Consider the following 24,877-nt stretch of genomic DNA (forward strand, 5'->3'; position numbering starts at 1 on the left):
ATTGTATCATCACAAGGTAGAAATTCTAGATATTATACACTATGTCGTTATCGTCTGATACCTGAAACCAGTTGTCAGAATTCCGAAAATGTACTGTTATTGGATACGCGGACACTTTTCGCCACTTTGTTTTTTTTATTTTTTCTCCTCACCTTCTAGGAGTCAGTATTTTTCGTTGACATAGCCGATTGAAAACTTGCGACTTTTTGTGAAATAAAAAAAATGGAGTTTTAATAGGCTCCAATCTTTTTACCATAAAATGTACTAATAAGAAACAAATTACAAGTGGGGTGAAACTGAAAACAAAACAGTAATTCTAGAGCTCTTTTGGGCGGTTGCTTTCATAATATTTGCACTTTTAGGTAAAACATATCCTGTTATCTTTGCTCTATAGGTCAACACAGGTAAAGTGATGACAAATTTATCTACCGTACTTAAAAAAAAAATTATCTAAAAACTTAAACTGAAAGTTTGGCTCCAGTTGATACATTCTGAATGTCATTACTTTTTTTCTGGTTCTTTTTCTGGAGTAGTATCAGGATTTGTTTTTTTTGCAGGGTGAGATGTAGTTTTTATAGTCATGATTTGGGGTTCCATAGAACTTTCTGGTCTATTTATATTCTAATTTTATTTGGGAGGTGATATGACCAAAAAAACAGCAATTCTGCCATTTCATTTTTCTATTCTGGATCTTGATGTCAAACGGGCAATTTAAACTTTTTTTTAAATGCTTTTAACATTTTATTAGACCCTTTTTACTCCTTTCTTTTACTTTTCTTAGCATGTGGGAAGGGAAGGAATGGAGGGAAGGAAGGGAAGGGAGGGAGGGAAGGGGATGAAAGGGAATGAGGGGAAGGGAAGGTAGGAAGGAAGGGAGGGAAGGAAATGAAAATGAAGGAAGGAAAGGAGGAATGGAGGGAAGGAAGGGAAGGGAGGGAGGGAAGGGGATGAAAGGGAATGAGGGGAAGGGAAGGAAAGGAAGGAAGGAAAGGAAGGGAGGAACGGAGGGATTGAAGGGAAGGGATGAAAGGGAATGAAGGGAAGAGGTGGGAAGGAAGGAAGGACAGACGGAAGGAAGGAAGGAAAGGAAGGGAGGAACGGAGGGATTGAAGGGAAGGGATGAAAGGGAATGAAGGGAAGAGGTGGGAAGGAAGGAAGGACAGACGGAAGGAAGGAAGGAAGGAAGGAAGGAAGGAAGGAAGGAAGGAAGGAAGGAAGGAAGGAAGGAAGGGAAGGAAGTAAAAAGGAAGGAAGGAAAGGAAGGGAGGAACGGAGGGATTGAAGGGAAGGGATGAAAGGGAATGAAGGGAAGAGGTGGGAAGGAAGGAAGGACAGACGGAAGGAAGGAAGGAAGTAAAAAGGAAGGAAGGAAAGGAAGGGAGGAACGGAGGGATTGAAGGGAAGGAATGAAAGGGAATGAAGGGAAGAAGTGGGAAGGAAGGAAGGACAGACAGAAGGAAGGAAGGAAGGAAGAAAGGGAAGGAAGTAAAAAGGAAGGAAGGAAAGGAAGGGAGGAACGGAGGGATTGAAGGGAAGTGATGAAAGGGAATGAAGGGAAGAGGTGGGAAGGAAGGAAGAACAGACGGAAGGAAGGAAGGAAGGAAGGAAGGAAGGAAGAACAGACGGAAGGAAGGAAGGAAGGAAGGAAGGAAGGAAGGAAGGAAGGAAGGGAAGGAAGTAAAAAGGAAGGAAGGAAAGGAAGGGAGGAACGTAGGGATTGAAGGGAAGTGATGAAAGGGAATGAAGGGAAGAGGTGGGAAGGAAGGAAGGGAAGGAATTAAAAAGGAAGTAAGGAAAGGAAGGGAGGAACGGAGGGATTGAAGGGAAGTGATGAAAGGGAATGAAGGGAAGAGGTAGGAAGGAAGGAAGGAAGGAAGGAAGGAAGGAAGGAAGGAAGGAAGGAAGGAAGAAAGAAAGATAAATGATAGGGATATGTACAGAGAAGGGGTTGCCAGTAGGAGGAAGAAAGAGGAAAGGAAATTCAGGAGAGATAAGTGTGAGGATATAAAGAAAGAAGAAACAAAGCAGGGAAGAGGTGTGGAGGGATAAAGGTGCAGAAGGAAGAAAGAGAAAATAAGAAAAACGGGAAGACTGAAGGAGGGAGGTAATGAGAAAGGAAAGAAGAAAGGAAATATGGAAAGATGGCCGAATGGAACGAAGGGGAGAAGGAAGAAAAAAGAGTAGGAAGGGAAGATGACTGAAGGGGTGCTGGGAGGAAGAGGAAGGACAATAGGGTAAAAAGAGGTATGAAAATGAAAGGAAGGAATAACTAAATGAAGGATGAGGAATAGAGGGATAAAAGAGGGCGAGAAAGGAAAGAAGGAAGGAGTGAGGGATGGGAAAGTGTGAAAGAAGGGAAGAATGGAGGGAAGGAGCATAAAAGGTAGAAACAATGAGGGACAGAATAAATGATGGCAGGAAATAGGGAAGAGAGGAAGGAGTTTGGGTATGTAACACGCGGCACAGACACCGCTAGGACTACATAGACCACTTAGTTTGCAGTTGAGGGTGGGAGACAAGAACAGACTACACAGTCCCAGAACTATCACCTCCTCCTCATTTGCCCATGGCTGTTGGTAGCTACTTATTAAATACAACTCGCACAATGCCGGAGGTAAGGTCTCACCTTAAGAAGGTCATAGTTCTGAATTCCATTCTTTCCCACATCTGGATCAATGGCTGATGGGACAGAGAACCTAGAATTGACGGCTGTGTTTTCCGGAATGGAGATATTGATGACGGTAGATGGGAACAGAGGAGCATTGTCATTAATGTCTTCGATCAAGAAGCGGATTTTGACCAATCTGAAGACTTCATCTGGAAGAACAGCCACTTCCACCTCGTAGAAGCATTTATTTTCCGTAAAGACACCGGAACAAAGCTTTTCCCGGTCTATGCGATTCGAGGTGGTGAAGATCTCACCAGTGTTCTCTTCAACTCGGACCAGGGGAACATCTCCAGTCTTGTAGACCAGTTTGAACTGAAGTGGGGTGGAGAGGGCTATGTCGGGGTCCAACGTCAGATTAAGGTCCCTCAGCAAGTTTCCAATGGAGATGTTTTCACCCTGTTCTTCTCTTATGATGTAATTCTTTTCCTGAGCACCAGACTCGTATACGATACAGGCTATTAAAACTGCCAAGACGTAGGTTGCAGATAGCAAGTCCATCTCCAGAATGATTCTTCAAATGCTGGACCTAGGAAAAACAAAGAATACATCAAAAAATGCTACACAAACGAGGGGATACAATGAATCATAGTGACAACGTCTCTAGATCTGATAAACAGACAATGATTAGTCTAAAGGTACTGTCACACTAGACGATATCGCTAGCGATCCGTGACGTTGCAGCGTCCTGGATAGCGATATCGTCCAGTGTGACAGGCAGCAGCGATCAGGCCCCTGCTGGGAGATCGCTGGTCGGGGAAGAAAGTCCAGAACTTTATTTCGTCGCTGGACTCCCCGTAGACATCGCTGAATCGGCGTGTGTGACACCGATTCAGCGATGTCTTCGCTGGTAACCAGGGTAAACATCGGGTAACTAAGCGCAGGGCCGCGCTTAGTAACCCGATGTTTACCCTGGTTACCATCCTAAAAGTAAAAAAACAAACACTACATACTTACCTACAGCCGTCTGTCCTCCAGCGCTGTGCTCTGCTCTCCTCCTGCTCTGGCTGTGAGCGTCGGTCAGCCGGAAAGCAGAGCGGTGACGTCACCGCTCTGCTTTCTGGCTGCCCGGCGCTCACAGCCAGACCAGAGAAGCAGAGCGCCGAGGACAGACGGCTGTAGGTAAGCTCGCTTGGTCACCGTCACGTCAATGAACTATGCACAAATCAAAAGTACAAATTTAAGAAACTTTGTAGTAAGATATCAAAGAAATGCGCTCCCTTCTTCATTTTCTGGAGGAGTCCCTGCTTTTTTTTCCCTCTAAACTCATAATTTACTCTGAAAAAATTCTGCCATCTCACTGAAGAATCAGATTGCAGCTGCCAATTAAAGTCTACAGCGGGTGAAGAGGAGACTTCTACTTTTTAGCAAGTAAAACCAAGAACTGATATCACAGGTACACTGCTTAGTACTGTTCTGTAAGATCCTGCACAAGCTGCTGCTGCTTTCTACTATGTTGTCTCACCTTGGTGCTAGGTTAACAGCCTCACTGCCCAGTAACATATTGTCCTCCATGTTGCTCTTTTCTTGTACATGTTTTATCTCAACCAAGTGCTGGATTCACAGCTATACTACTCAGTTCTGCTGTATAATGCCCTCTATACTGCTGCTTCTGTATATACGCTACATAGGAACAGGAGAGCAGGAGATCGTCATGTCTAAGGGTGCCTTGTTTAGGAGATATCATAGCAGCTAGTCTATACCCACTAGCTCTGTGCAAGAACAACATATGGGCCATTTGTAACCATATAGCTCAGCATAATGCACAATTCCAAATGCTTTGGAGGTGAAAATGGGCCCCCTTACCTCTCGGGCCCTTGCACGGCTACACAGGTTGCACCAATGATATGTGATACACTTTATTGATCCCGAGGGAGATTGTCAGCCCCCCTGGTCTGCGCTCTGTTCCCTTCCCCCTGGTCAGATAAACTTTCCTGTGCTCCACATCAGGCTTTGCAAGTAGGAAAACTGCTCCCCTGTGATCCCATTCATGGTGAAGGCAAATTCAATGTCTCCTACTAGTGGCCATAATTAGAACTGCATCTGTTCTCCACTTTTACACCCTTGTGACGTTTATGCCTCGGATCACACGGTAATATCTTTTTTCAGATATCGGAGTATGTCCGGGCCTGTGATGGCCACTCCGCAGTTCTCTCCCGGCGATTATCTCCATCGGATGCAGATTTATCATGCAGACCCCGTGTCTAATAGACTCGCTCTTAGAAAAACAGGTTTACGGGCATCAACTTCAGAACTGATATTGTCAGGAATAATGGACTATAATGAGCAGGAAATTATCGCATGGGTAATTATAGCAGAACCGTATATATGGCGGATACAGTGGGGCTCAGCAATTAGCTCACATCGTTACATCTCCATGATGGAAATGCAATTAGAAGACGAGGCGCAGAATATCACGCTCCTTAAAGGACTGCGCCTAAACGTTCTGCAAAAAAAGGTTTTAACCCCTTAATGGATGTCAATGGTTTTTTTTCCCTATGCTTTAGAACAAACTGTCCAGGGATAATTTGTATCACAAGGTGAAGGTATAAGGAAGACTCAGGAGCGCCAACGAGAGCGACGTCCGATGCCACCATGGAGCGCTCAGCGCGGAACGAGATGTGATCGCAATGGTCGCCAGAGTCAGAGATTGTAAAATCAGAGGGAAACATCTTCTATGGGGATTATTCCGAATAATCCGGAGCCCCCTGAGGCGCCATGTCCCCCCACACCCGGCGGATCATTTCACCAGGCGCTCCGTGTGTCTGCAGCGGACGGTCAGATTTCATCTGATGCCCGGAGACTGACTGGCACTCAGGGATCAGCATCATATAATACAGATTTAATAAGGAAAATATGTGACTCTCGAGAAAACGAGAAATCTGCAGATAACTCTGGGAGCCGCCGCCACGGAGATGTGATCACTCAGCGAGCGCCGAACCTAAAGAGCGAGGACGGAAACACAGACACGAATATTCCTCATAGGGAGGGACCCCAGCATCTGCACCACATGTTATATGGAGATTTACATAGGACTGCAGCTGACATCTACCACATTATCTGTATCCAGAGAGTTATCACTGTGTTATCTGCAGTGTTACATAGGACTGCAGCTGACATCTACCACATTATCTGTATCCAGAGAGTTATCACTGTGTTATCTGTGGTGTTACATAGGACTGCAGGTGACATCTACTACATTATCTGTACTCAGAGAGATATCACTGTGTTATCTGTGGTGTTACATAGGACTGCAGCTGACATCTACCACATTATCTGTACTCAGAGAGATATCACTGTGTTATCTGTGGTGTTACATAGGACTGCGGGCGACATCTACTACAGTATCTGTACTCAGAGAGATATCACTGTGTTATCTGTGGTGTTACATAGGACTGCAGGCGACATCTACTACACTATCTGTAGTCAGAGAGATGTCATTGTGTTATCTGTGGTGTTACATAGGACTGCAGGTGACATCTACTACACTATCTGTACTCAGAGAGTTATCATTGTGTTATATGTGGTGTTACATAGGACTGCAGGCGACATCTACTACATTATCTGTACTCAGAGAGTTATCATTGTGTTATCTATGGTGTTACATAGGACTGCAGGTGACATCTACTACATTATCTGTACTCAGAGAGTTAGCACTGTGTTATCTGTGGTGTTACATAGGACTGCAAGTGAAATAATACACATGTTCAAACTGAAGACAACAGGAAAGAACCTTAGAATTCACTTTTAAAGGTAATTGCAGGAATCTGCCTAAATTGTTACATTTGTTTGTTTCATCGTTGTTGCTAAGCAACAGGCCTATGTTAACCCCTTCCATGTAGGCCGTCCAGTTCAGTAAGGTCTCCGGCACTACCAGGCCCATTGTGTGTGGCGGGACGGTCGGACCCTTCAGCTCGGTCACTATGTTACACTGAGTCGTGAGTTATTGGTTGCATCGCAGGTCGTTACAGTGTGTCAGCGCAGTCCGCGGCTTAGAGAAAGACACTTGTTTGTTCCCCTGTCATTTTTTTTTCTTAGGGAAGGAGAAATGACCCAGAAATTTCAGTCGATCTCTTGTGGGAAGTCTTGTGATTTGGTTTCTAAATTTTCATGATCTCCTCCATGGGTAACACAACCACTAATAGCCGCCAATTCTGGGCACTGAGGAGTTGGCGCCCAGCTCTCTGCAGTCCTCATACTGACGATGATCTTATGCAGCTCTACCCATCTATGTGTCAGTCTTCACTGTAGTACTGGAATTCTCCCCATGAACAAGGTGGCTCCGGATGAGCAAAGCTAAACTTGTAAGTGCTGAGGACAGAGAATATATCGTCAGCAGAGGCACCAGAACAACCAGAGATGTCACCATATCTCCAAATCCCTGAATACCCATTTACAGGGCTGATCCAATCCAAAAGTGTCACATGAACGCCCCCTTATAGGCACATTCTCATAAGCAAATAAGTGGCTTTTGGGCCCTATGAACCAGGTAGCTCAGGATAAACAGAGCTGTTCATGGCCCCATCCATCCACACAATGCTGCAGAGCATCGGATTGTGAGGAGACACATACGGTGTGAGATGAATCCATCCTGGAAAATTCTTTTAAGTTCAATTCCGAACACGCTGTGACCTCTTTACAATTCAAGAAATAATAAAATGTCATGTTTCTGGGCTGTAATTCTCTGGGTATCAGTGCTAATCCGCTAATAAGAGACATAAAGTGCCTGACATTTCCTTTACAGATACAGCTTTATATTCAGCAACTGAGAAAAACAGCAATAATGAAACCGCCAAATGTATCAACCTGATTAAAAGGTTACCGGCGTGAAACGCGTGGCCGCGTCCAGAGCAAAGCGGAAGCAGCAAACGGCGGTTTAAAAGGGGAACGTAAGGAACGTCCGGTAGAGGAAGAATCTTGGGATCATAGGAGCTTCTGCAACTTTATTGTTTACCGTTTACAGTCAGAGAAATACAACAGTTGCCCAGATTGTTACTATGTATCACATCTCCATCTCTACAGGAAGAGAAGGATGAAGGTTTAGCTTATGTGGGTGTCCGTTTCAGCACCGTCAAATACTCCAAAAGTTCAAAAGTGCATATACAGTGGGGCAAAAAAGTATTTAGTCAGTCAGCAATAGTGCAAGTTCCACCACTTAAAAAGATGAGAGGCGTCTGTAATTTACATCATAGGTAGACCTCAACTATGGGAGACAAACAGAGAAAAATAAATCCAGAAAATCACATTGTCTGTTTTTTTAACAATTTATTTGCATATTATGGTGGAAAATAAGTATTTGGTCAGAAACAAAATTTCATCTCAATACTTTGTAATATATCCTTTGTTGGCAATGACAGAGGTCAAACGTTTTCTGTAAGTCTTCACAAGGTTGCCACACACTGTTGTTGGTATGTTGGCCCATTCCTCCATGCAGATCTCCTCTAGAGCAGTGATGTTTTTGGCTTTTCGCTTGGCAACACGGACTTTCAACTCCCTCCAAACGTTTTCTATAGGGTTGAGATCTGGAGACTGGCTAGGCCACTCCAGGACCTTGAAATGCTTCTTATGAAGCCACTCCTTCGTTGCCCTGGCGGTGTGCTTTGGATCATTGTCATGTTGAAAGACCCAGCCACATTTCATCTTCAATGCCCTTGCTGATGGAAGGAGGTTTGCACTCAAAATCTCACGATACATGGCCCCATTCATTCTTTCATGTACCCGGATCAGTCGTCCTGGCCCCTTTGCAGAGAAACAGCCCCAAAGCATGATGTTTCCACCACCATGCTTTACAGTAGGTATAGTGTTTGATGGATGCAACTCAGTATTCTTTTTCCTCCAAACACGATAAGTTGTGTTTCTACCAAACAGTTCCAGTTTGGTTTCATCAAACCATAGGACATTCTCCCAAAACTCCTCTGGATCATCCAAATGCTCTCTAGCAAACTTCAGATGGGCCCAGACATGTACTGGCTTAAGCAGTGGGACACGTCTGGCACTGTAGGATCTGAGTCCATGGTGGCGTAGTGTGTTACTTATGGTAGGCCTTGTTACATTGGTTCCAGCTCTCTGCAGTTCATTCACTAGGTCCCCCCGCGTGGTTCTGGGATTTTTGCTCACCGTTCTTGTGATCATTCTGACCCCACGGGGTGGGATTTTGCGTGGAGCCCCAGATCGAGGGAGATTATCAGTGGTCTTGTATGTCTTCCATTTTCTAATTATTGCTCCCACTGTTGATTTCTTCACTCCAAGCTGGTTGGCTATTGCAGATTCAGTCTTCCCAGCCTGGTGCAGGGCTACAATTTTGTTTCTAGTGTCCTTTGACAGCTCTTTGGTCTTCACCATAGTGGAGTTTGGAGTCAGACTGTTTGAGGGTGTGCACAGGTGTCTTTTTATACTGATAACAAGTTTAAACAGGTGCCATTACTACAGGTAATGAGTGGAGGAAAGAGGAGACTCTTAAAGAAGAAGTTACAGGTCTGTGAGAGCCAGAAATCTTGATTGTTTGTTTCTGACCAAATACTTATTTTCCACCATAATATGCAAATAAATTGTTAAAAAAACAGACAATGTGATTTTCTGGATTTTTTTTTCTCAGTTTGTCTCCCATAGTTGAGGTCTACCTATGATGTAAATTACAGATTCCTCTCATCTTTTTAAGTGGTGGAACTTGCACTATTGCTGACTGACTAAATACTTTTTTGCCCCACTGTACAACCACTGGCAAAAAATGATGGAATCACCGGCCTTGGAGGATGTTCATTCAGTTGTTTAATTTTGTAGAAGAAAAGCAGATCACAGACATGGCACAAAACTAAAGTCATTTCAGATGGCAACTTTCTGGCTTTAAGAAACAGTAGAAGAAATCAAGAACAAAAAATGTGGTAATCAGTAATGGTTACTTTTTTTAACCACGCATAGGAAAAAATTATGGAATCACTCAATTCTGAGGAAAAAATTATGGAATCACCCTGGACATTTCAATTCCCCAAAGTAACACCTGCAACAAATTAGATCTGCTCGTTATTCCGCATCTAAAAAGGAGTGATCAAACCTTGGAGAGCTGTTGCACCAAGTGGACTGACATGAATCATGGTTACAACACGAGAATTGTCAATTGAAACAAAAGAGAGAATTATCAAACTCTTAAAAGAGGGTAAATCATCACACAATGTTACAAAAGATGTTGTTTGTATTTGGTCCAGATTTTAGACACAGCTGACTGTGAGCAAACAACATGGGAAGGTTGTTAAAGGCAAACATACTGGCAGACCAAGAAAGACATCAAAGCGTCAAGACCGGAAACAAGGCTTCCAAAACAGGAAATGCACAACAAAACAAATGAGGAACGAATGGGTGGAAAATGGAGTCAACGTCTGTGACCGAACTGTAAGAAACCACCTAAAGGAAATAGGATTTACATACAGAAAAGCTAAACGAAAGCCATCATTAACACCTAAACAGAAAAAACAAGGTTACAATGGGCTAAGGAAAAGCAATCGTGGACTGTGGATGACTGGATGAAAGTCATATTCAGTGATGAATCGCGAATCTGCATTGGGCAAGGTGATGATGCTGGAACATTTGTTTGGTGCCGTTCCAATGAGACTTATATAGATGACTGCCTGAAGAGAACATGCAGATTTCCACAGTCATTGGTGATATGGGGCTGCATGTCAGGTAAAGGCACCGGGGAGATGGCTGTCATTACATCTTCAGTAAATGCACAAGTTTATGTTGATATTTTGGACACTTTTCTTATCCCATCAATTGAAAGGATGTTTGGGGAAGATGAAATCATTTTTCAAGATGATAATGCATCCTGCCATAGAGCAAAAACTGTGCAAACATTTCTGGAAAAAGACACATAAGGTCAATGTCATGGCTGCAAATAGTCCAATTGAAAATCTTTGGTGGAAGTTGAAGAAAATGGTCGATGACAAGAATCTAACCTGCAAAGCTGATCAGCAACAGCAATCAGAGAAAGATGGAGGCAGATTGATGCAGAGTCCTGTGTGACCCTCATTAAGTCCAGGCCTCAGAGATTGCAAACTGTTAGAAAAGCCAGAGGTGGTGCAACAAAATACTAGGGATGTGTTGGAGGGTTTTTTTGTTTGTTTGTTTTTCATGATTCCATAATTTTTTCCTCAGAATTGAGTGAGTCCATAATTTTCCCCTATGCTTGGTTAAAAAAAGTCACCATTACTGACTACCACATTTTTTGTTCTTGATTTCTTTTAGTGTTTCTTAAAGCCAGAAAGTTGCCATCTGAAATGACTTTAGTTTTGTGCCATGTCTGTGATCTGCTTTATTTCTACAAAATTAAACACCTGAATGAACATCCTCCAAGGCCGGTGATTCCATCATTTTTGCCAGGGGTTGTAGCAGAGATGAATTTACCCATAAGCAGATTCTTCCATGCACCGTAAAAATTTCCGGAGTATAGACAATGCAGCAAAATGACAAACTCTGCTCTCCTACGTTAGTCTGTAGACATCGTTTTGGACAAACAAGTAGTTTTCCGCAAGGTATAAGACAGGAGGCCAGGATGAGATGTGAAAGAAAACCTCAGCTGTTAGAAGCATTAAATAATAATGTTATTTCTAAAGAGCCAACATATTCTGCAGCACTGTACAATAATCGGGGCCATTACAAAGTAACACGCAGTTCAGCAGTTACAGGAGGAGTAATGGACCCGCTGCTCGCCAGCTGCAATGTATAAGTAAATAAGTATCAAAATATATCAAAATAGGTTATTAGAGGGTTTGTACCAAGTTTTGAAGTTAGTGATTGGCTACTGTACCTTTTGCAGTCCCACATAGGTGGAGTGGAGGTGTGAATGATCGACAGCTGCTCCATTCAAACGGGCCCTGGTAATGGTGGGAGTGCAAGCGGTCAGACCCCCGGTAATCAGGAAGATATCCCCTATCCTATGTACAATCCCTTTAAGTCTGGCTTTAGAATAAAAATGCAACCAAGAATATTTCCACTGAATCCAGAGATTTTGAAAACGGTGCAAATGAAACACAAAGCATTTCAGTGGAAAGTCCCGTAATCTCCAATTCATAAAGATTGGCAATTTGTCCATGAGTCTTGATGGAGGCACCACAATCATTGAGAGGCGCGCACTTCTTAGTGACCTTGGCGCCTCTTCCATCTGACCTGCGCCACTGCTCGTCCGTTTCTGGCATAATCGTACACCATTTTTGTGGTCGCACTCATTCCTGGCCAAGTTTTGCATATTCTTTAGAAAGTTGGCAGAGCGAACTGGGTTTGGGGTCAAAATGACAAAAGTTGCACACAACAAAAAAACTGCAATATTTCAGTTTTTTACTAGAATTCTGGCAAAAACGGTTTGAGGAATTAAAGCCCAATAATCGCTTTCATTTCTAGAAAAAGAAAGATGCAGCTTGCAAGGGTAAATAAATCACACATGTGGCCTGTATCTCCCTTCTGTAGCTTGCACTGCTGACTTTTGGAGCGTGGGCCCATAATGAGTCTGCAGAGAGGACGTCTGCTGCTGCGTCCACACCTTGACTGCTGCAACTTGCAGTTCCCAAGGATTCTCCTCTCTGTAACAGACTCCTTGTATAAGTTCTGTCTCCAAAGTTACAAAGTATCATTCAGGGTGAAGTATCGATTCACGAACCTTCCATATCTGCTATGATGAAGTATCGAATCACGAACCTTCCATATCTGCTATGATGAAGTATCGATTCACGAACCTTCCATATCTGCTATGATGAAGTATCGAATCACGAACCTTCCATATCTGCTATGATGAAGTATCGAATCACGAACCTTCCATATCTGCTATGATGAAGTATCGAATCACGAACCTTCCATATCTGCTATGATGAAGTATCGATTCACGAACCTTCCATATCTGCTATGATGAAGTATCGATTCACGAACCTTCCATATCTGCTTTAATGAAGTATCGAATCACGAACCTTCCATATCTGCTATGATGAAGTATCGAATCACGAACCTTCCATATCTGCTATGATGAAGTATCGATTCACGAACCTTCCATATCTGCTTTAATGAAGTATCGATTCACGAACCTTCCATATCTGCTATGACCTTGGTTGGTCCACGGTGGTTTTGCATTGATTTGAACTACTAATGGAAGACCTTACAAAGTGGACAGGAAGCCTCCGGCATCACATCGCGCCGGCCCAAACCCAGCAGTATATCATAACATGGAGAACATGTGACCAGAACCAGGGATGCATCAGTCACATCATCTCTACACACCATGATGGACCACAGCGTAGTCTCTGACCCCACACCGCCGATGTCCTCCATGGCACCAGATAGGGGCACCATTTTGCTGTAAAGCCCCATTTTTTATGCACCTGCACATTTGTGCCTTATGAACCTAAAGGAAAGAATGATTTCCATTAGTAACGCATATCGCCCCTGGAATTGGAGAAGTCGCAAGCGAATGCAGCTTTGAAGGTGACTATTGTATGCAGCTTTACATGTGACTAGTGTACAAGACAGAATACACAAAAAGTCAGACAAAGTATCTAAAAAGTTACTAGACATAAAGTTCTTGCCACTTTCTTTGCAGGAATTAAACATCTGTGTGGATCATGTCTACAGACATGGCTCCTTGAGTTGAACGCCGGATATCTGGAGGCTAATCCTCGGTAGCAGAATGTATTATTAACCTGCCGCTATTTTCGTCCCATGACTGAATTCCGCACGCGTTTCATTGTATTTGTCGTAATCTGGATGGCATCTTGCCGGCTCGTGTTCCTAGCGTTACGTGGCGGGAGAGACAACCATCACCGCCGCTTCTTTTATGACGACCTTCTTCTCACCTTACCAAGCAGCTAAAAAAGCCGCCTTGATATTTTAAGATTTATTCAAGAAAAATTGGTAAGTGTCGTGCTAAGCACCTAGCAACGCACTGATTAGGATAACACAGATGGTGGTGGATACACGCTGGATACATCGAGGCCGCGCGCAGCAGAAGAATTTATAAAAAATTCAGCGACTGCTAGAAAATTACAATTTCCTTCTACAGATGAAGCCGGGGCCGCGGCTCAGGACCTCCTGCTTTGGCTCCGATGAAGGCACAGACCTACAAGTAGCAGAATCGGGGCCCTCGCAGGGTTAACGATGAAATCTACAGAATCAAAAGCTGCCACAATTCTGCCGGAAAAGCCAACGGATGAGTCATTATTGATGTGCGAGGGATGGGAGCTACCAGAAGCTTCACTTAGAACATGGATTGCTTTATTTTAAGTTTGAATTCACAAAGAAGAAAAAAAAAAAAGGTTGGGGGAATAAATATCATCTGACTTATTAAAAAAATCTAATGTTAGTAATGTAATATAATTAAGAAAAGAATAGGAAGAAAAAAATGAAAATAAAAGGGAAGCAGAAGTGGAGGATGAGGAGAATGGGGAAGTGGAAGAAAACAGCAAAAGAAGTAGGACGAAGGAAAGATGAAGAAGAGGAAGGAAAGGAAGAAGAAATGAAGGACGAGGAAGAGGAGGACCACAGAACAATAGAGAGAGGAGCAGAAAGGCGGTGGAGAAAGGAAAAGGCGAAAAAAGCGGAAAACAGAGGAAAAAAAGGTGCAAAGAAGAGGAGAACAAAGGTGAAATGGGAGGAGAAATAGGTGGAATAGTAAGATGAGAAAGAGGAGTAAAGAGCAAGGAGAAGGCGACGAACAGGAGGAAGAGTAAGAAGACAATGATGAGAAAAGAGAAGAAATGAAGGAAACGGAAGAGCAAGATACGTAATGGAATTAAGAAAATGGGGAAAAATGGGTTGGTGAAAATAAAGGAGGAAAAACAGGAGGAGAATTAAAGAAGGTGAAAGAAGGGCAACTAGAAAGAGGAGAAATTTAAGAAAGTGGAAAATACTATAGAAGAAACTGAAAAAAGCGAGAAAAAAAATAGGAACAAAAAAGAAGGAAAAGAGGAGAAAAAGGAAGGCGACAAAGGGTAAGAGGAAAAAGAAAGCAAAACAGGGGCGAGAAATTAAAATATAAGTAAGAAAGTAATGGGTAAAGGGAAAAAAAAGAAAAGGAAGAAAGGTGGAAGGGAAAGAAGTGAACTGGGAGAAAAAGGAGGTGCAGGGAAAATAGAGGGAAAAGAAAGGAGGAGATCAAGAAAAGAAAGTGACAGAGCCAACCTAAGAAGAAGGAGAAAGAAGAAATGAAAGGAGGAGGAAGGGAAAGAAGTGAAGGAATAAAAAACGAAGAAGAAAAAGAAAGGGGCTATAAAGAAGAGAGGCAGGAAACTGAAAAAAGGAGAGAGAAAAAGGAAATAAAAGAGGGGAAGGAGCAGAAAAATAAGGATGTCATGATTACAGTATATGTAACGCACAGGAATAAAAGAAAATATGTAACAAAAATGTGTTATAATAAAATAGTATTATCATTAATAATTTATTTTATCATGAGCCATGCTATGTGATACATTTTATGACTTCTTTAAATATCAAATATCTATGACTTGTAAAATCAGATTCCTTTTCTCTTCCATAAATTAAAAATGATCAAGAAGCCGCCATTCAGTCCGAGCCCAATATACCGCCATGTATGTTCAGTAAATCCGCACTGCCCTCTCCCCTCACCTCCTATACAGAAATGGGGGGCAATCCCACGTCCGCATTAAATTACAGCTGACTGGGCACAAAGCACTGATGCTGCCGTCAGGTGGAAAGAATGTTCACACTTATTAGGAATTCAATACTCAGAACTATCGCAGGAAAGTGTCACTTGTCAGCAGGGACTTCACACTAGGAGGAAACAATGATCTGCAGGATATCACCCACTGCACTGGACTTCTTATATTAGAACTTTTCCTGCAACATAAGCCGATATAAAAGTGGGTTTCTAACAAAATCTTTATTTCTACCAAACCAGCATTTTATACGGAACTTCATCAGAGGCAAAAAAAATATATTGTAAAAGGCCAATTTCATGGAAAGTTGAGTTTTTTGAATGCTGGAAAAATCTGGAGCCCCCAGAGGAAATCTACATACATGATCCTGGAGAGACCAGAAGCCCAAAACCACAGCAGCAACATGCGCCATCACACAATTATAGCAGTCATATTCCTATATAAAAGGGCAGGATTATAGTAGTTATATAATTGTACATAGGAGCAGTATTATAGTAGTTATATTCTTGTACATAGGGGCAGTATTATAGTAGTCATATTCTTGTACATAGGGGCAGTATTATAGTAGTTATATTCTTGTACATAGGGGCAGTATTATAGTAGTCATATTCTTGTACATAGGGGCAGTATTATAGTAGTCATATTCTTGTACATAGGGGCAGTATTATAGTAGTCATATTCTTGTACATAGGAGCAGTATTATAGTAGTTATATTCTTGTACATAGGGGCAGTGTTATAGTAGTTATATTCTTGTATATAGGAGCAGTATTATAGTAGTTATATTCTTGTACATAGGAGGCAGTATTATAGTAGTTATATTCTTGTACACAGGGAGCAGTATTATAGTTATATTCTTGTACATAGGTGCAGTATTATAGTAGTTATATTCTTGTATATAGGGGCAGTATTATAGTAGTTATATTCTTGTATATAGGGGCAGTATTATAGTAGTTATATTCTTGTATATAGGGGCAGTATTATAGTAGTTATATTCTTGTATATAGGGGCAGTATTATAGTAGTTATATTCTTGTATATAGGGGCAGTATTATAGCAGTTATATTCTTGTACATAGGAGCAGTATTATAGTAGTTATATTCTTGTACATAGGAGCAGTATTATAGTAGTTATATTCTTGTATATAGGGGCAGTATTATAGTAGTTATATTCTTGTACATAGGGGCAGTATTATAGTAGTTATATTCTTGTATATAGGGGCAGTATTATAGTAGTTGTATTCTTGTACATAGAGGGCAGTATTATAGTGGTTATATTCTTGTACATAGGAGCAGTATTATAGTAGTTATATTCTTGTATATATGGGCAGTATTATAGTAGTTATATTCTTGTACATAGGGGGCAGTATTATAGTAGTTATATTCTTGTACATAGGAGCAGTATTATAGTAGTTATATTCTTGTATATAGGGGCAGTATTATAGTAGTTACATTCTTGTACATAGGGGGCAGTATTATAGCAGTTATATTCTTGTACATAGCAGTATTATAGTAGTTATATTCTTGTACATAGGGGCAGTATTATAGTAGTTATATTCTTGTACATAGGGGCAGTATTATAGCAGTTATATTCTTGTACATAGGGGCAGTATTATAGTAGTTATATTCTTGTACATAGGGGGCAGTATTATAGCAGTTATATTCTTGTACATAGCAGTATTATAGTAGTTATATTCTTGTACATAGGGGCAGTATTATAGTAGTTATATTCTTGTACATAGGGGCAGTATTATAGCAGTTATATTCTTGTACATAGGGGCAGTATTATAGTAGTTATATTCTTGTACATAGGAGCAGTATTATAGTAGTTATATTCTTGTACATAGGGGCAGTATTATAGTAGTTATATTCTTGTACATAGGAGCAGTATTATAGTAGTTATATTCTTGTACATAGGAGCAGTATTATAGTAGTTATATTCTTGTACATAGGAGCAGTATTATAGTAGTTATATTCTTGTATATAGGGGCAGTATTATACTAGTTGTATTCTTGTACATAGGGGAAGTATTATAGTAGTTGTATTCTTGTACATAGAGGGCAGTATTATAGTAGTTATATTCTTGTACATAGGAGGCAGTATTGTAGTAGTTATATTCTTGTACATAGGGGCAGTATTATAGTAGTTATATTCTTGTACATAGGAGGCAGTATTGTAGTAGTTATATTCTTGTACATAGGAGGCAGTATTGTAGTAGTTATATTCTTGTACATAGGGGCAGTATTATAGTAGTTATATTCTTGTACATAGGAGCAGTATTATAGTAGTTATATTCTTGTACATAGGAGCAGTATTATAGTAGTTATATTCTTGTACATAGGAGCAGTATTATAGTAGTTATATTCTTGTATATAGGGGCAGTATTATAGTAGTTATATTCTTGTATATAAGGGCAGTATTATAGTAGCTATATTCTTGTATATAGGGGCAGTATTATAGTAGTTATATTCTCGTACATAGAGGCAGTATTATAGTAGTTATATTCTTGTACAAAGGAGCAGTATTATAGTAGTTATGTTCTTGTACATAGGAGCAGTATTATAGTAGTTATATTCTTGTCCATAGGAGCAGTATTATAGTAGTTATATTCTTGTACATAGGGGCAGTATTATAGTAGTTATATTCTTGTACATAGGGGCAGTATTATAGTAGTTATATTCTTGTACATAGAGGCAGTATAATAGTAGTTATATTCTTGTACATAGGGGCAGTATTACAGTAGTTATATTCTTGTATATAGGAGCAGTATTATAGTAGTTATATTCTTGTACATAGGGGCAGTATTACAGTAGTTATATTCTTGTATATAGAGGCAGTGTTATAGTAGTTATATTCTTGTACATAGGAGCAGTGTTATAGTAGTTATATTCTTGTACATAGGGGCAGTATTACAGTAGTTATATTCTTGTATATAGAGGCAGTGTTATAGTAGTTATATTCTTGTACATAGGAGCAGTGTTATAGTAGTTATATTCTTGTACATAGGAGCAGTATTATAGTAGTTATATTCTTGTACATAGGGGCAGTATTATAGTAGTTATATTCTTGGACATAGGGGCAGTATTATAGTAGTTATATTCTTCAACTCTATCCCAAGGTAAAATAATAATAATGCATTTTTCATCTCAGACATGAACAGGGAAAAGATTTTTAGCTTAAACGTAGAGGATTCCTACACGATTAGGTATGTGACAATATAACACAACATTGATATATAACATTCTGTGTTCTGTGTTGTATTATCCTGGTAAAGACAATATATCTTGCAGTAAAGGTATTTTGCAGCCGGATACTTTGCTCCGGAAAGGTCCACCCAAGGTCACTTCCTACCTGCAGTCTGAGCGTCTGTTTGTTAACTTTAATGAAATGATGTCATGTCATAAAAGTAATGCACTCTACAACTCTCCTGCCTGGGACTTTTTGCCAGGCCGGGTCATGTAGTAACAAATCCGCTGTAATGTTTCTACAGAATGTAATTGGCTCGCCAGCTCCTCTCGTAACCTTTGCAGGGCTGTCAGAATATATATAAGTACATACTCACCCTTTGAGCTTTGTTCCCCCTTCGTTTTCCTTCTACTTTGTCTCAGGAGAGCAGGTTTATTTTCTGCCCTCAGATGGTTACTTTTATATTCTTTGTCACAAGATAGAAAGCTAGAAAAATTCTTGGATAACACTTCTGCCACCCAGATTGTAATTGGAACCGAGAATGACACCTCCGTAATCCATCCTCAAAATACCTTGAGGAAGAGGAGCAGGAGTGGATGTGAAATGAGCACATTCTGCCGCTGATTTCATTGTCCTCATTCTTTCCACACGTTCTGGGTCTTAAGGTCTCACGTGCCATGCAGCGGGAGGGATGGGACTTACAAATTGCCGCGTCTTTAAACCTAATGACAATGTTGACTTGGTGCATCGAGGACGAAAACTGGAGTTGCCTTCAGTATTCACGAACATCTCATCCAACCTGGACAATGTGTTACAAATCAACTCAGACTTTCAAAGGTTAACTCCCCTAAAAACGGACCACTCTTCAGTTGTGTCAGCCCCCTTTACATGCCACCAGCTATATCGTGTCCTATTAAAGCTGCATTGGTGGCAATACAGATGTACTATTTTTCCTAAAAGTGTCCATTTCGAAGCCAGGAGAAAATAAAAGGTTCTTCATACTTTATAGGGTCTGGGCTTCAGAAACATGTGTTTTTTAGATGGAAAAGCAACAAAAGGTGTTATGTTTTCATCAAGAATGTGGTGGAATTTCATCTAATCTATTCTTCGCTCTAGCTGTGAAATGTTCCCCGCGCCATTGGCTACAACACAACTCCAAAGTGTGATTGATCCACCCCCATGCATAATGGATGGCGAGATGTTTTTTTTCCTGAAATTCTGTTCCCTTTTTTTCTCCACACATACCTCTGACCATTGTGGCCAAAGAGTTATATTTTTTACCTTAACGGTCCATAGGACTTGTTTCCAAAATGCATCAGGCTAATTTAGATGTTCTTTTCATACTTCTGATGCTGAATTTTATGGTGGGGACGCAGGAGAGGTTTTCTTCTGATGACTCTTCCATGAAGGCCATATTTGTGCAGGTGTCTCTGAACAGTAGAATAATGTACCACAACTCCAGAGGTTGCCAAATCTTTCTGAATGTCTTTTGCAGTCAAGCGGGGGTTCTGATTTGCCTCTCTAGCAATCCTACAAGCAGCTTTAATGGAAATTCTGCTTGGTCTTCCAGACCTTATCTTGACCTCCACTGTTCCTGGTAACAGACATTTCTTAATGACATTTCGAACTGAGAAAAGGGCAACATGAAAGAGCTTTGCATCTTCTTATAGCCTTCTCTTGCTTTGTGGGCTTCACCATTTTCATTCTCAGAGTGCTCGGCAGCTGCTTAGAAGAACCCATGGCTGCTGATTTTGGCACATGGTTAGAGGAGGCTGGATTTTTATAAAGCTGGGAAATTTGCATCACCTGGCCTTTCCTAATGATGATAGTGAACAAGCCATAACCCAAATAGGCTAATTATGGTCTGAACCTTGGTCAAAGTTATCTGAGCACACAAATCTCCAAGGGTGCCCAAACTTTTACATTTGCCTTTTTGTTATTAAAAAACTGCAATGTATACATTTTTTATAAAATGCAAAGGAAATGTGTCATCTTTTAACTTTAGTCCTTTTAGAGATCATTTCACCTTCATAGTAACATAGTAACATAGTTAGTAAGGCCGAAAAAAGACATTTGTCCATCCAGTTCAGCCTATATTCCATCATAATAAATCCCCAGATCTACGTCCTTCTACAGAACCTAATAATTGTATGATACAATATTGTTCTGCTCCAGGAAGACATCCAGGCCTCTCTTGAACCCCTCGACTGAGTTCGCCATCACCACCTCCTCAGGCAAGCAATTCCAGATTCTCACCGCCCTAACAGTAAAGAATCCTCTTCTATGTTGGTGGAAAAACCTTCTCTCCTCCAGACGCAAAGAATGCCCCCTTGTGCCCGTCACCTTCCTTGGTATAAACAAATCCTCAGCGAGATATTTGTATTGTCCCCTTATATACTTATACATGGTTATTAGATCGCCCCTCAGTCGTCTTTTTTCTAGACTAAATAATCCTAATTTCGCTAATCTATCTGGGTATTGTAGTTCTCCCATCCCCTTTATTAATTTTGTTGCCCTCCTTTGTACTCTCTCTAGTTCCATTATATCCTTCCTGAGCACCGGTGCCCAAAACTGGACACAGTACTCCATTTGCGGTCTAACTAGGGATTTGTACAGAGGCAGTATAATGCTCTCATCATGTGTATCCAGACCTCTTTTAAGGCACCCCATGATCCTGTTTGCCTTGGCAGCTGCTGCCTGGCACTGGCTGCTCCAGGTAAGTTTATCATTAACTAGGATCCCCAAGTCCTTCTCCCTGTCAGATTTACCCAGTGGTTTCCCGTTCAGTGTGTAATGGTGATATTGATTCCTTCTTCCCATGTGTATAACCTTACATTTATCATTGTTAAACCTCATCTGCAGCATAAATTAGCTTGAATCCAACATCTGTGGCTATGGAAGACCTATAGGCCAATATCTTATCATTAGGAGGGGCAGTGTAAAGCGATTGATCGATGTGAACAAGCAGAACATTTACAACTATACAAATGGTTAATAAGTAGGACATGAAACTGTTAAACTGTAAAGCGCTGCGGAATATGTTGGCGCTATATAAATAAAGATTATTATTATTATTATTATTATTACGTATTGTAAGTTAAAAGGAACTTTTCAGTGCTGGTGCCTACATATAAAATTGAGTCATGCACATGGATGATACACTAATGATCACATTGTAACAATTGTAAACAAAAGGTGCCACGTTAATGTCAATGATGCAGAGACCATCATGGACCACCGGCTGATAGCAACGTATTTAAATTTACACAATGAAATGAAATGCAATCTTCTACAAGGTGGTCGTCACCTTTAAATGATCGCTCGCATTAAATAAAAAAAAAGCCTCTGCATTAAAGTTAATTTACTATACATGAGCTAACAGCAGAATTATTCTCCAACATCTCATTATTGGCGTGAGCATCCATCAGATATGTGAACCACCACCCCTACCAGACGATGTTTATTGGTTCCCCTAATGTGCCGGATCACAAAATGATACATTATATCCTCTCAGGCTGTGACACATTGCTATTCTGTGTTTTATCTAATCCACCAGATTCATGCACCTTTACTCAGATGCCGTAATAAAGGCTTTCAGTGTCGTCTCCATATAATTAGGGGAATTAGATGCAGATAAGGCCAATGATGAAGTTCACCAGGAAAACAAATCATAGAGAACAGAAAAATCTATGGCTGACCAAAGAGGCGAGATTCACTTATCAGCACCTTGTCTATGAGATCCCAGGATCAATCTGTAAGAGTGATTAACACCCAATCTGATCAAAAGAATGTGTTCACACAATGGCCCGGCCAGTCACACAATGGCCTGGCTCGTCACACAATGGCCCGGCTTGTCACACAATGACTCGGCTCATCGCACAATGGCCCGGCCAGTCACACAATGGCTCGGCCAGTCACACAATGGCCTGGCTCGTCACACAATGGCCCAGCACGTTACACAATGGCCTGGTTCATCACACAATGGCGTGGTTCATCACACAATGGCCTGGCTCGTCACACAATGGCCCGGCACGTTACACAATGGCCCAGCTCATCACACAATGGCCTGGTTCATCACACAATGGCCTGGCTCGTCACACAATGGCCCGGCACGTTACACAATGGCCCAGCTCATCACACAATGGCCTGGTTCATCACACAATGGCCTGGCTCGTCACACAATGGGCCGGACCATCACACAATGGCTCGGCTCATCGCACAATGGCCTGGCTCGTCACACAATGGGCTGGACCATCACACAATGGCTCGGCTCGTCACACAATGGCCCAGCCCGTCACACAATGGCCCAGCCCGTCACACAATGGCCTGATTCATCCCACAATGGCCTAGCTTGTCACACAATGGCTCGGCTTGTCACACAATGGCTGGCCCGTCACACAAGTGCCTGGCTCATCACACAATGTCCCAGCTCATCACACAATGGCCTGGCTCGTCCCACAATGGCCCGATTCATGGCACAATTGCCTGGCTCATTCCACAATGGCCCAGTTTGTCGAACAATTGCCCAGCTTGTCCCACAATGGCCTGGCTCATCACACAATGTCCTGGCTCGTCGCAAATGGCCCGCCTCGTCGCACAATGGCCTGGCTCATCGCACAATGCCCTGGCCCATCACACAATGGCCTGGCTCGTCACACAATGCCCTGGCTCGTTACACAATGGCCCCGCTCATCACACAAAGGCCCTGCTTATCCCACAATGCCCCGGTTCATCACACAATGGCCCGGCTCATCGCACAATGGCCCGGCTTGTCCCACAATGGCTTGGCTGGTCACACAATTGTCCGGCTTGTCGCACAATTGCCTGGCCCGTTCCACAATGGCCCGGCTCGTTGCAAAATTACCAGGCTTGTCCCACAATGGCCCAGGTCGTCCCACAATGGCCCGGCTCGTCACACAAGGCCAGCAGGAAATGGAGCTCGTTCCGTTATTTCCAGCTCTGTCCATACCAGACCATGTCCCCTAGTGACTGAGCTTGGGGATATACACAATGGTTGCATTCATCCTCGCGGTGAACGGGCCCCTATACACCCTACAGTATGCAGTATACAAGCCAGGTGCACTTTAAATGCCAGCCAGCTTCACGTCTCTCTGAGTAAATAGTCCTCTCAGACACATAGAGCTCCAGTGCCCGAACATCAGGCTCCGACTCCATTTGTTAGATTTGTGTAAAACAATATGACAGGACAAAGCAAGGAAAGGGATAATGGTATTTGAATGAGACATGAATGTCACTATGAAAATCACTTCTTGGAATAAGCTCAAAGCAAAAATTCATGTTGACATATGCTTAAAGAAAAAGAGATTGTGAACGCGCCCCAGCTCCAAACCGAGACAACGAACAAATAAATCTAATAGTTACAAAAATCCTGTCACTTCAGTGAGGGAACAGATCAGCCTCCCTCCATACTAATGGGCTGTGATAAGCCTTATTAGGTTATGTAACAGGAAAACGAAGGAGCGAGACACCGCAGCAATTAAGAGCGACGTTCAGTATCCAAAATGTAAGGACAAAAAAAAGCAACATGATGTGACCGCCCTGCTGAGATGTGCACCCCGAATGTTACAGCAGGGCTACATTGTGCTAGAAGATGAAAAGTTCCACAACTTTCAGAAAGGCTTTACTTTTCTCAATAAACAACAACTTTATAAACACAAATTCACACAATAACAAATACACAGAAAACATCCTTTGTGTTACAATTTCTTGCTATTTTCCGGATATTAGTTTACGGTTAGTGAATAAAAACAATTAGATATAGAACACTAGCAATAATGATTGCCTAACAACAAGCAAGAAATCCCCTCCCCCCGCATGTGTTGCGGCTGCCGGCTGTCTAACAGCAGCCAGACATGAAGCCGCGGGAACTCGAACATATTATTCGAGCACGTCGGAGATACTCGGAGAACACCCGAGCATGCTCTGATAACACGCTCGCTCATTACTATTGGATAACCTGCACATATCTGTCCTGCTCCCTGCCGAGAAGTGACCACACAATGCTCTGTGAGCAGAACAGCGCAGCTGCGACATCGCTCCGCTAGTTGGATACAATGTGTCAGTCTGCGGTGCAGCTCACAGAGCATTGTCTACACTGGATACAATTGTATCAGATTCTCACTGATATCAGGACAAGCGGCCGGCAATCACTGCTGCCCATGAATGCAAACCAGTATGAGATCTTGAAAATGGTGACAAATTGGAGGACAAAGTATACTATAATGTAGAACTTTTTCTTTTATTTATACAACAATTCACCTTTATTTACATAAACAATATCTTTAGAACTATCTATAGCAGGTCTGTATGAGTAATTCCGAGCTCTCTGATTCATAAATTTATTACCAGACCTACTAGCCTTA

General features: G+C 41.8%; 1 protein-coding gene across 4 annotated transcripts in view; it reads right to left on the bottom strand.

Moving 5' to 3' along the window:
- Window positions 1-24,877, bottom strand: part of PCDH11X (protocadherin 11 X-linked) — a 1,941,173-nt gene that overhangs the window by 1,761,902 nt on the left and 154,394 nt on the right. For all 4 annotated transcript variants that reach the window (XM_069746098.1, XM_069746097.1, XM_069746100.1 and 1 more), the window contains exon 2: window positions 2,627-3,194. In XM_069746098.1, the coding sequence (XP_069602199.1) occupies window positions 2,627-3,166 (540 nt within the window). In that variant the 5' untranslated portion in view covers window positions 3,167-3,194. The remainder of the gene's footprint in view (window positions 1-2,626; window positions 3,195-24,877) is intronic.

Source organism: Ranitomeya imitator, chromosome 2 (genome assembly GCF_032444005.1).
Source record: "Ranitomeya imitator isolate aRanImi1 chromosome 2, aRanImi1.pri, whole genome shotgun sequence".
Taxonomy (NCBI): Eukaryota; Metazoa; Chordata; class Amphibia; order Anura; family Dendrobatidae; genus Ranitomeya; species Ranitomeya imitator.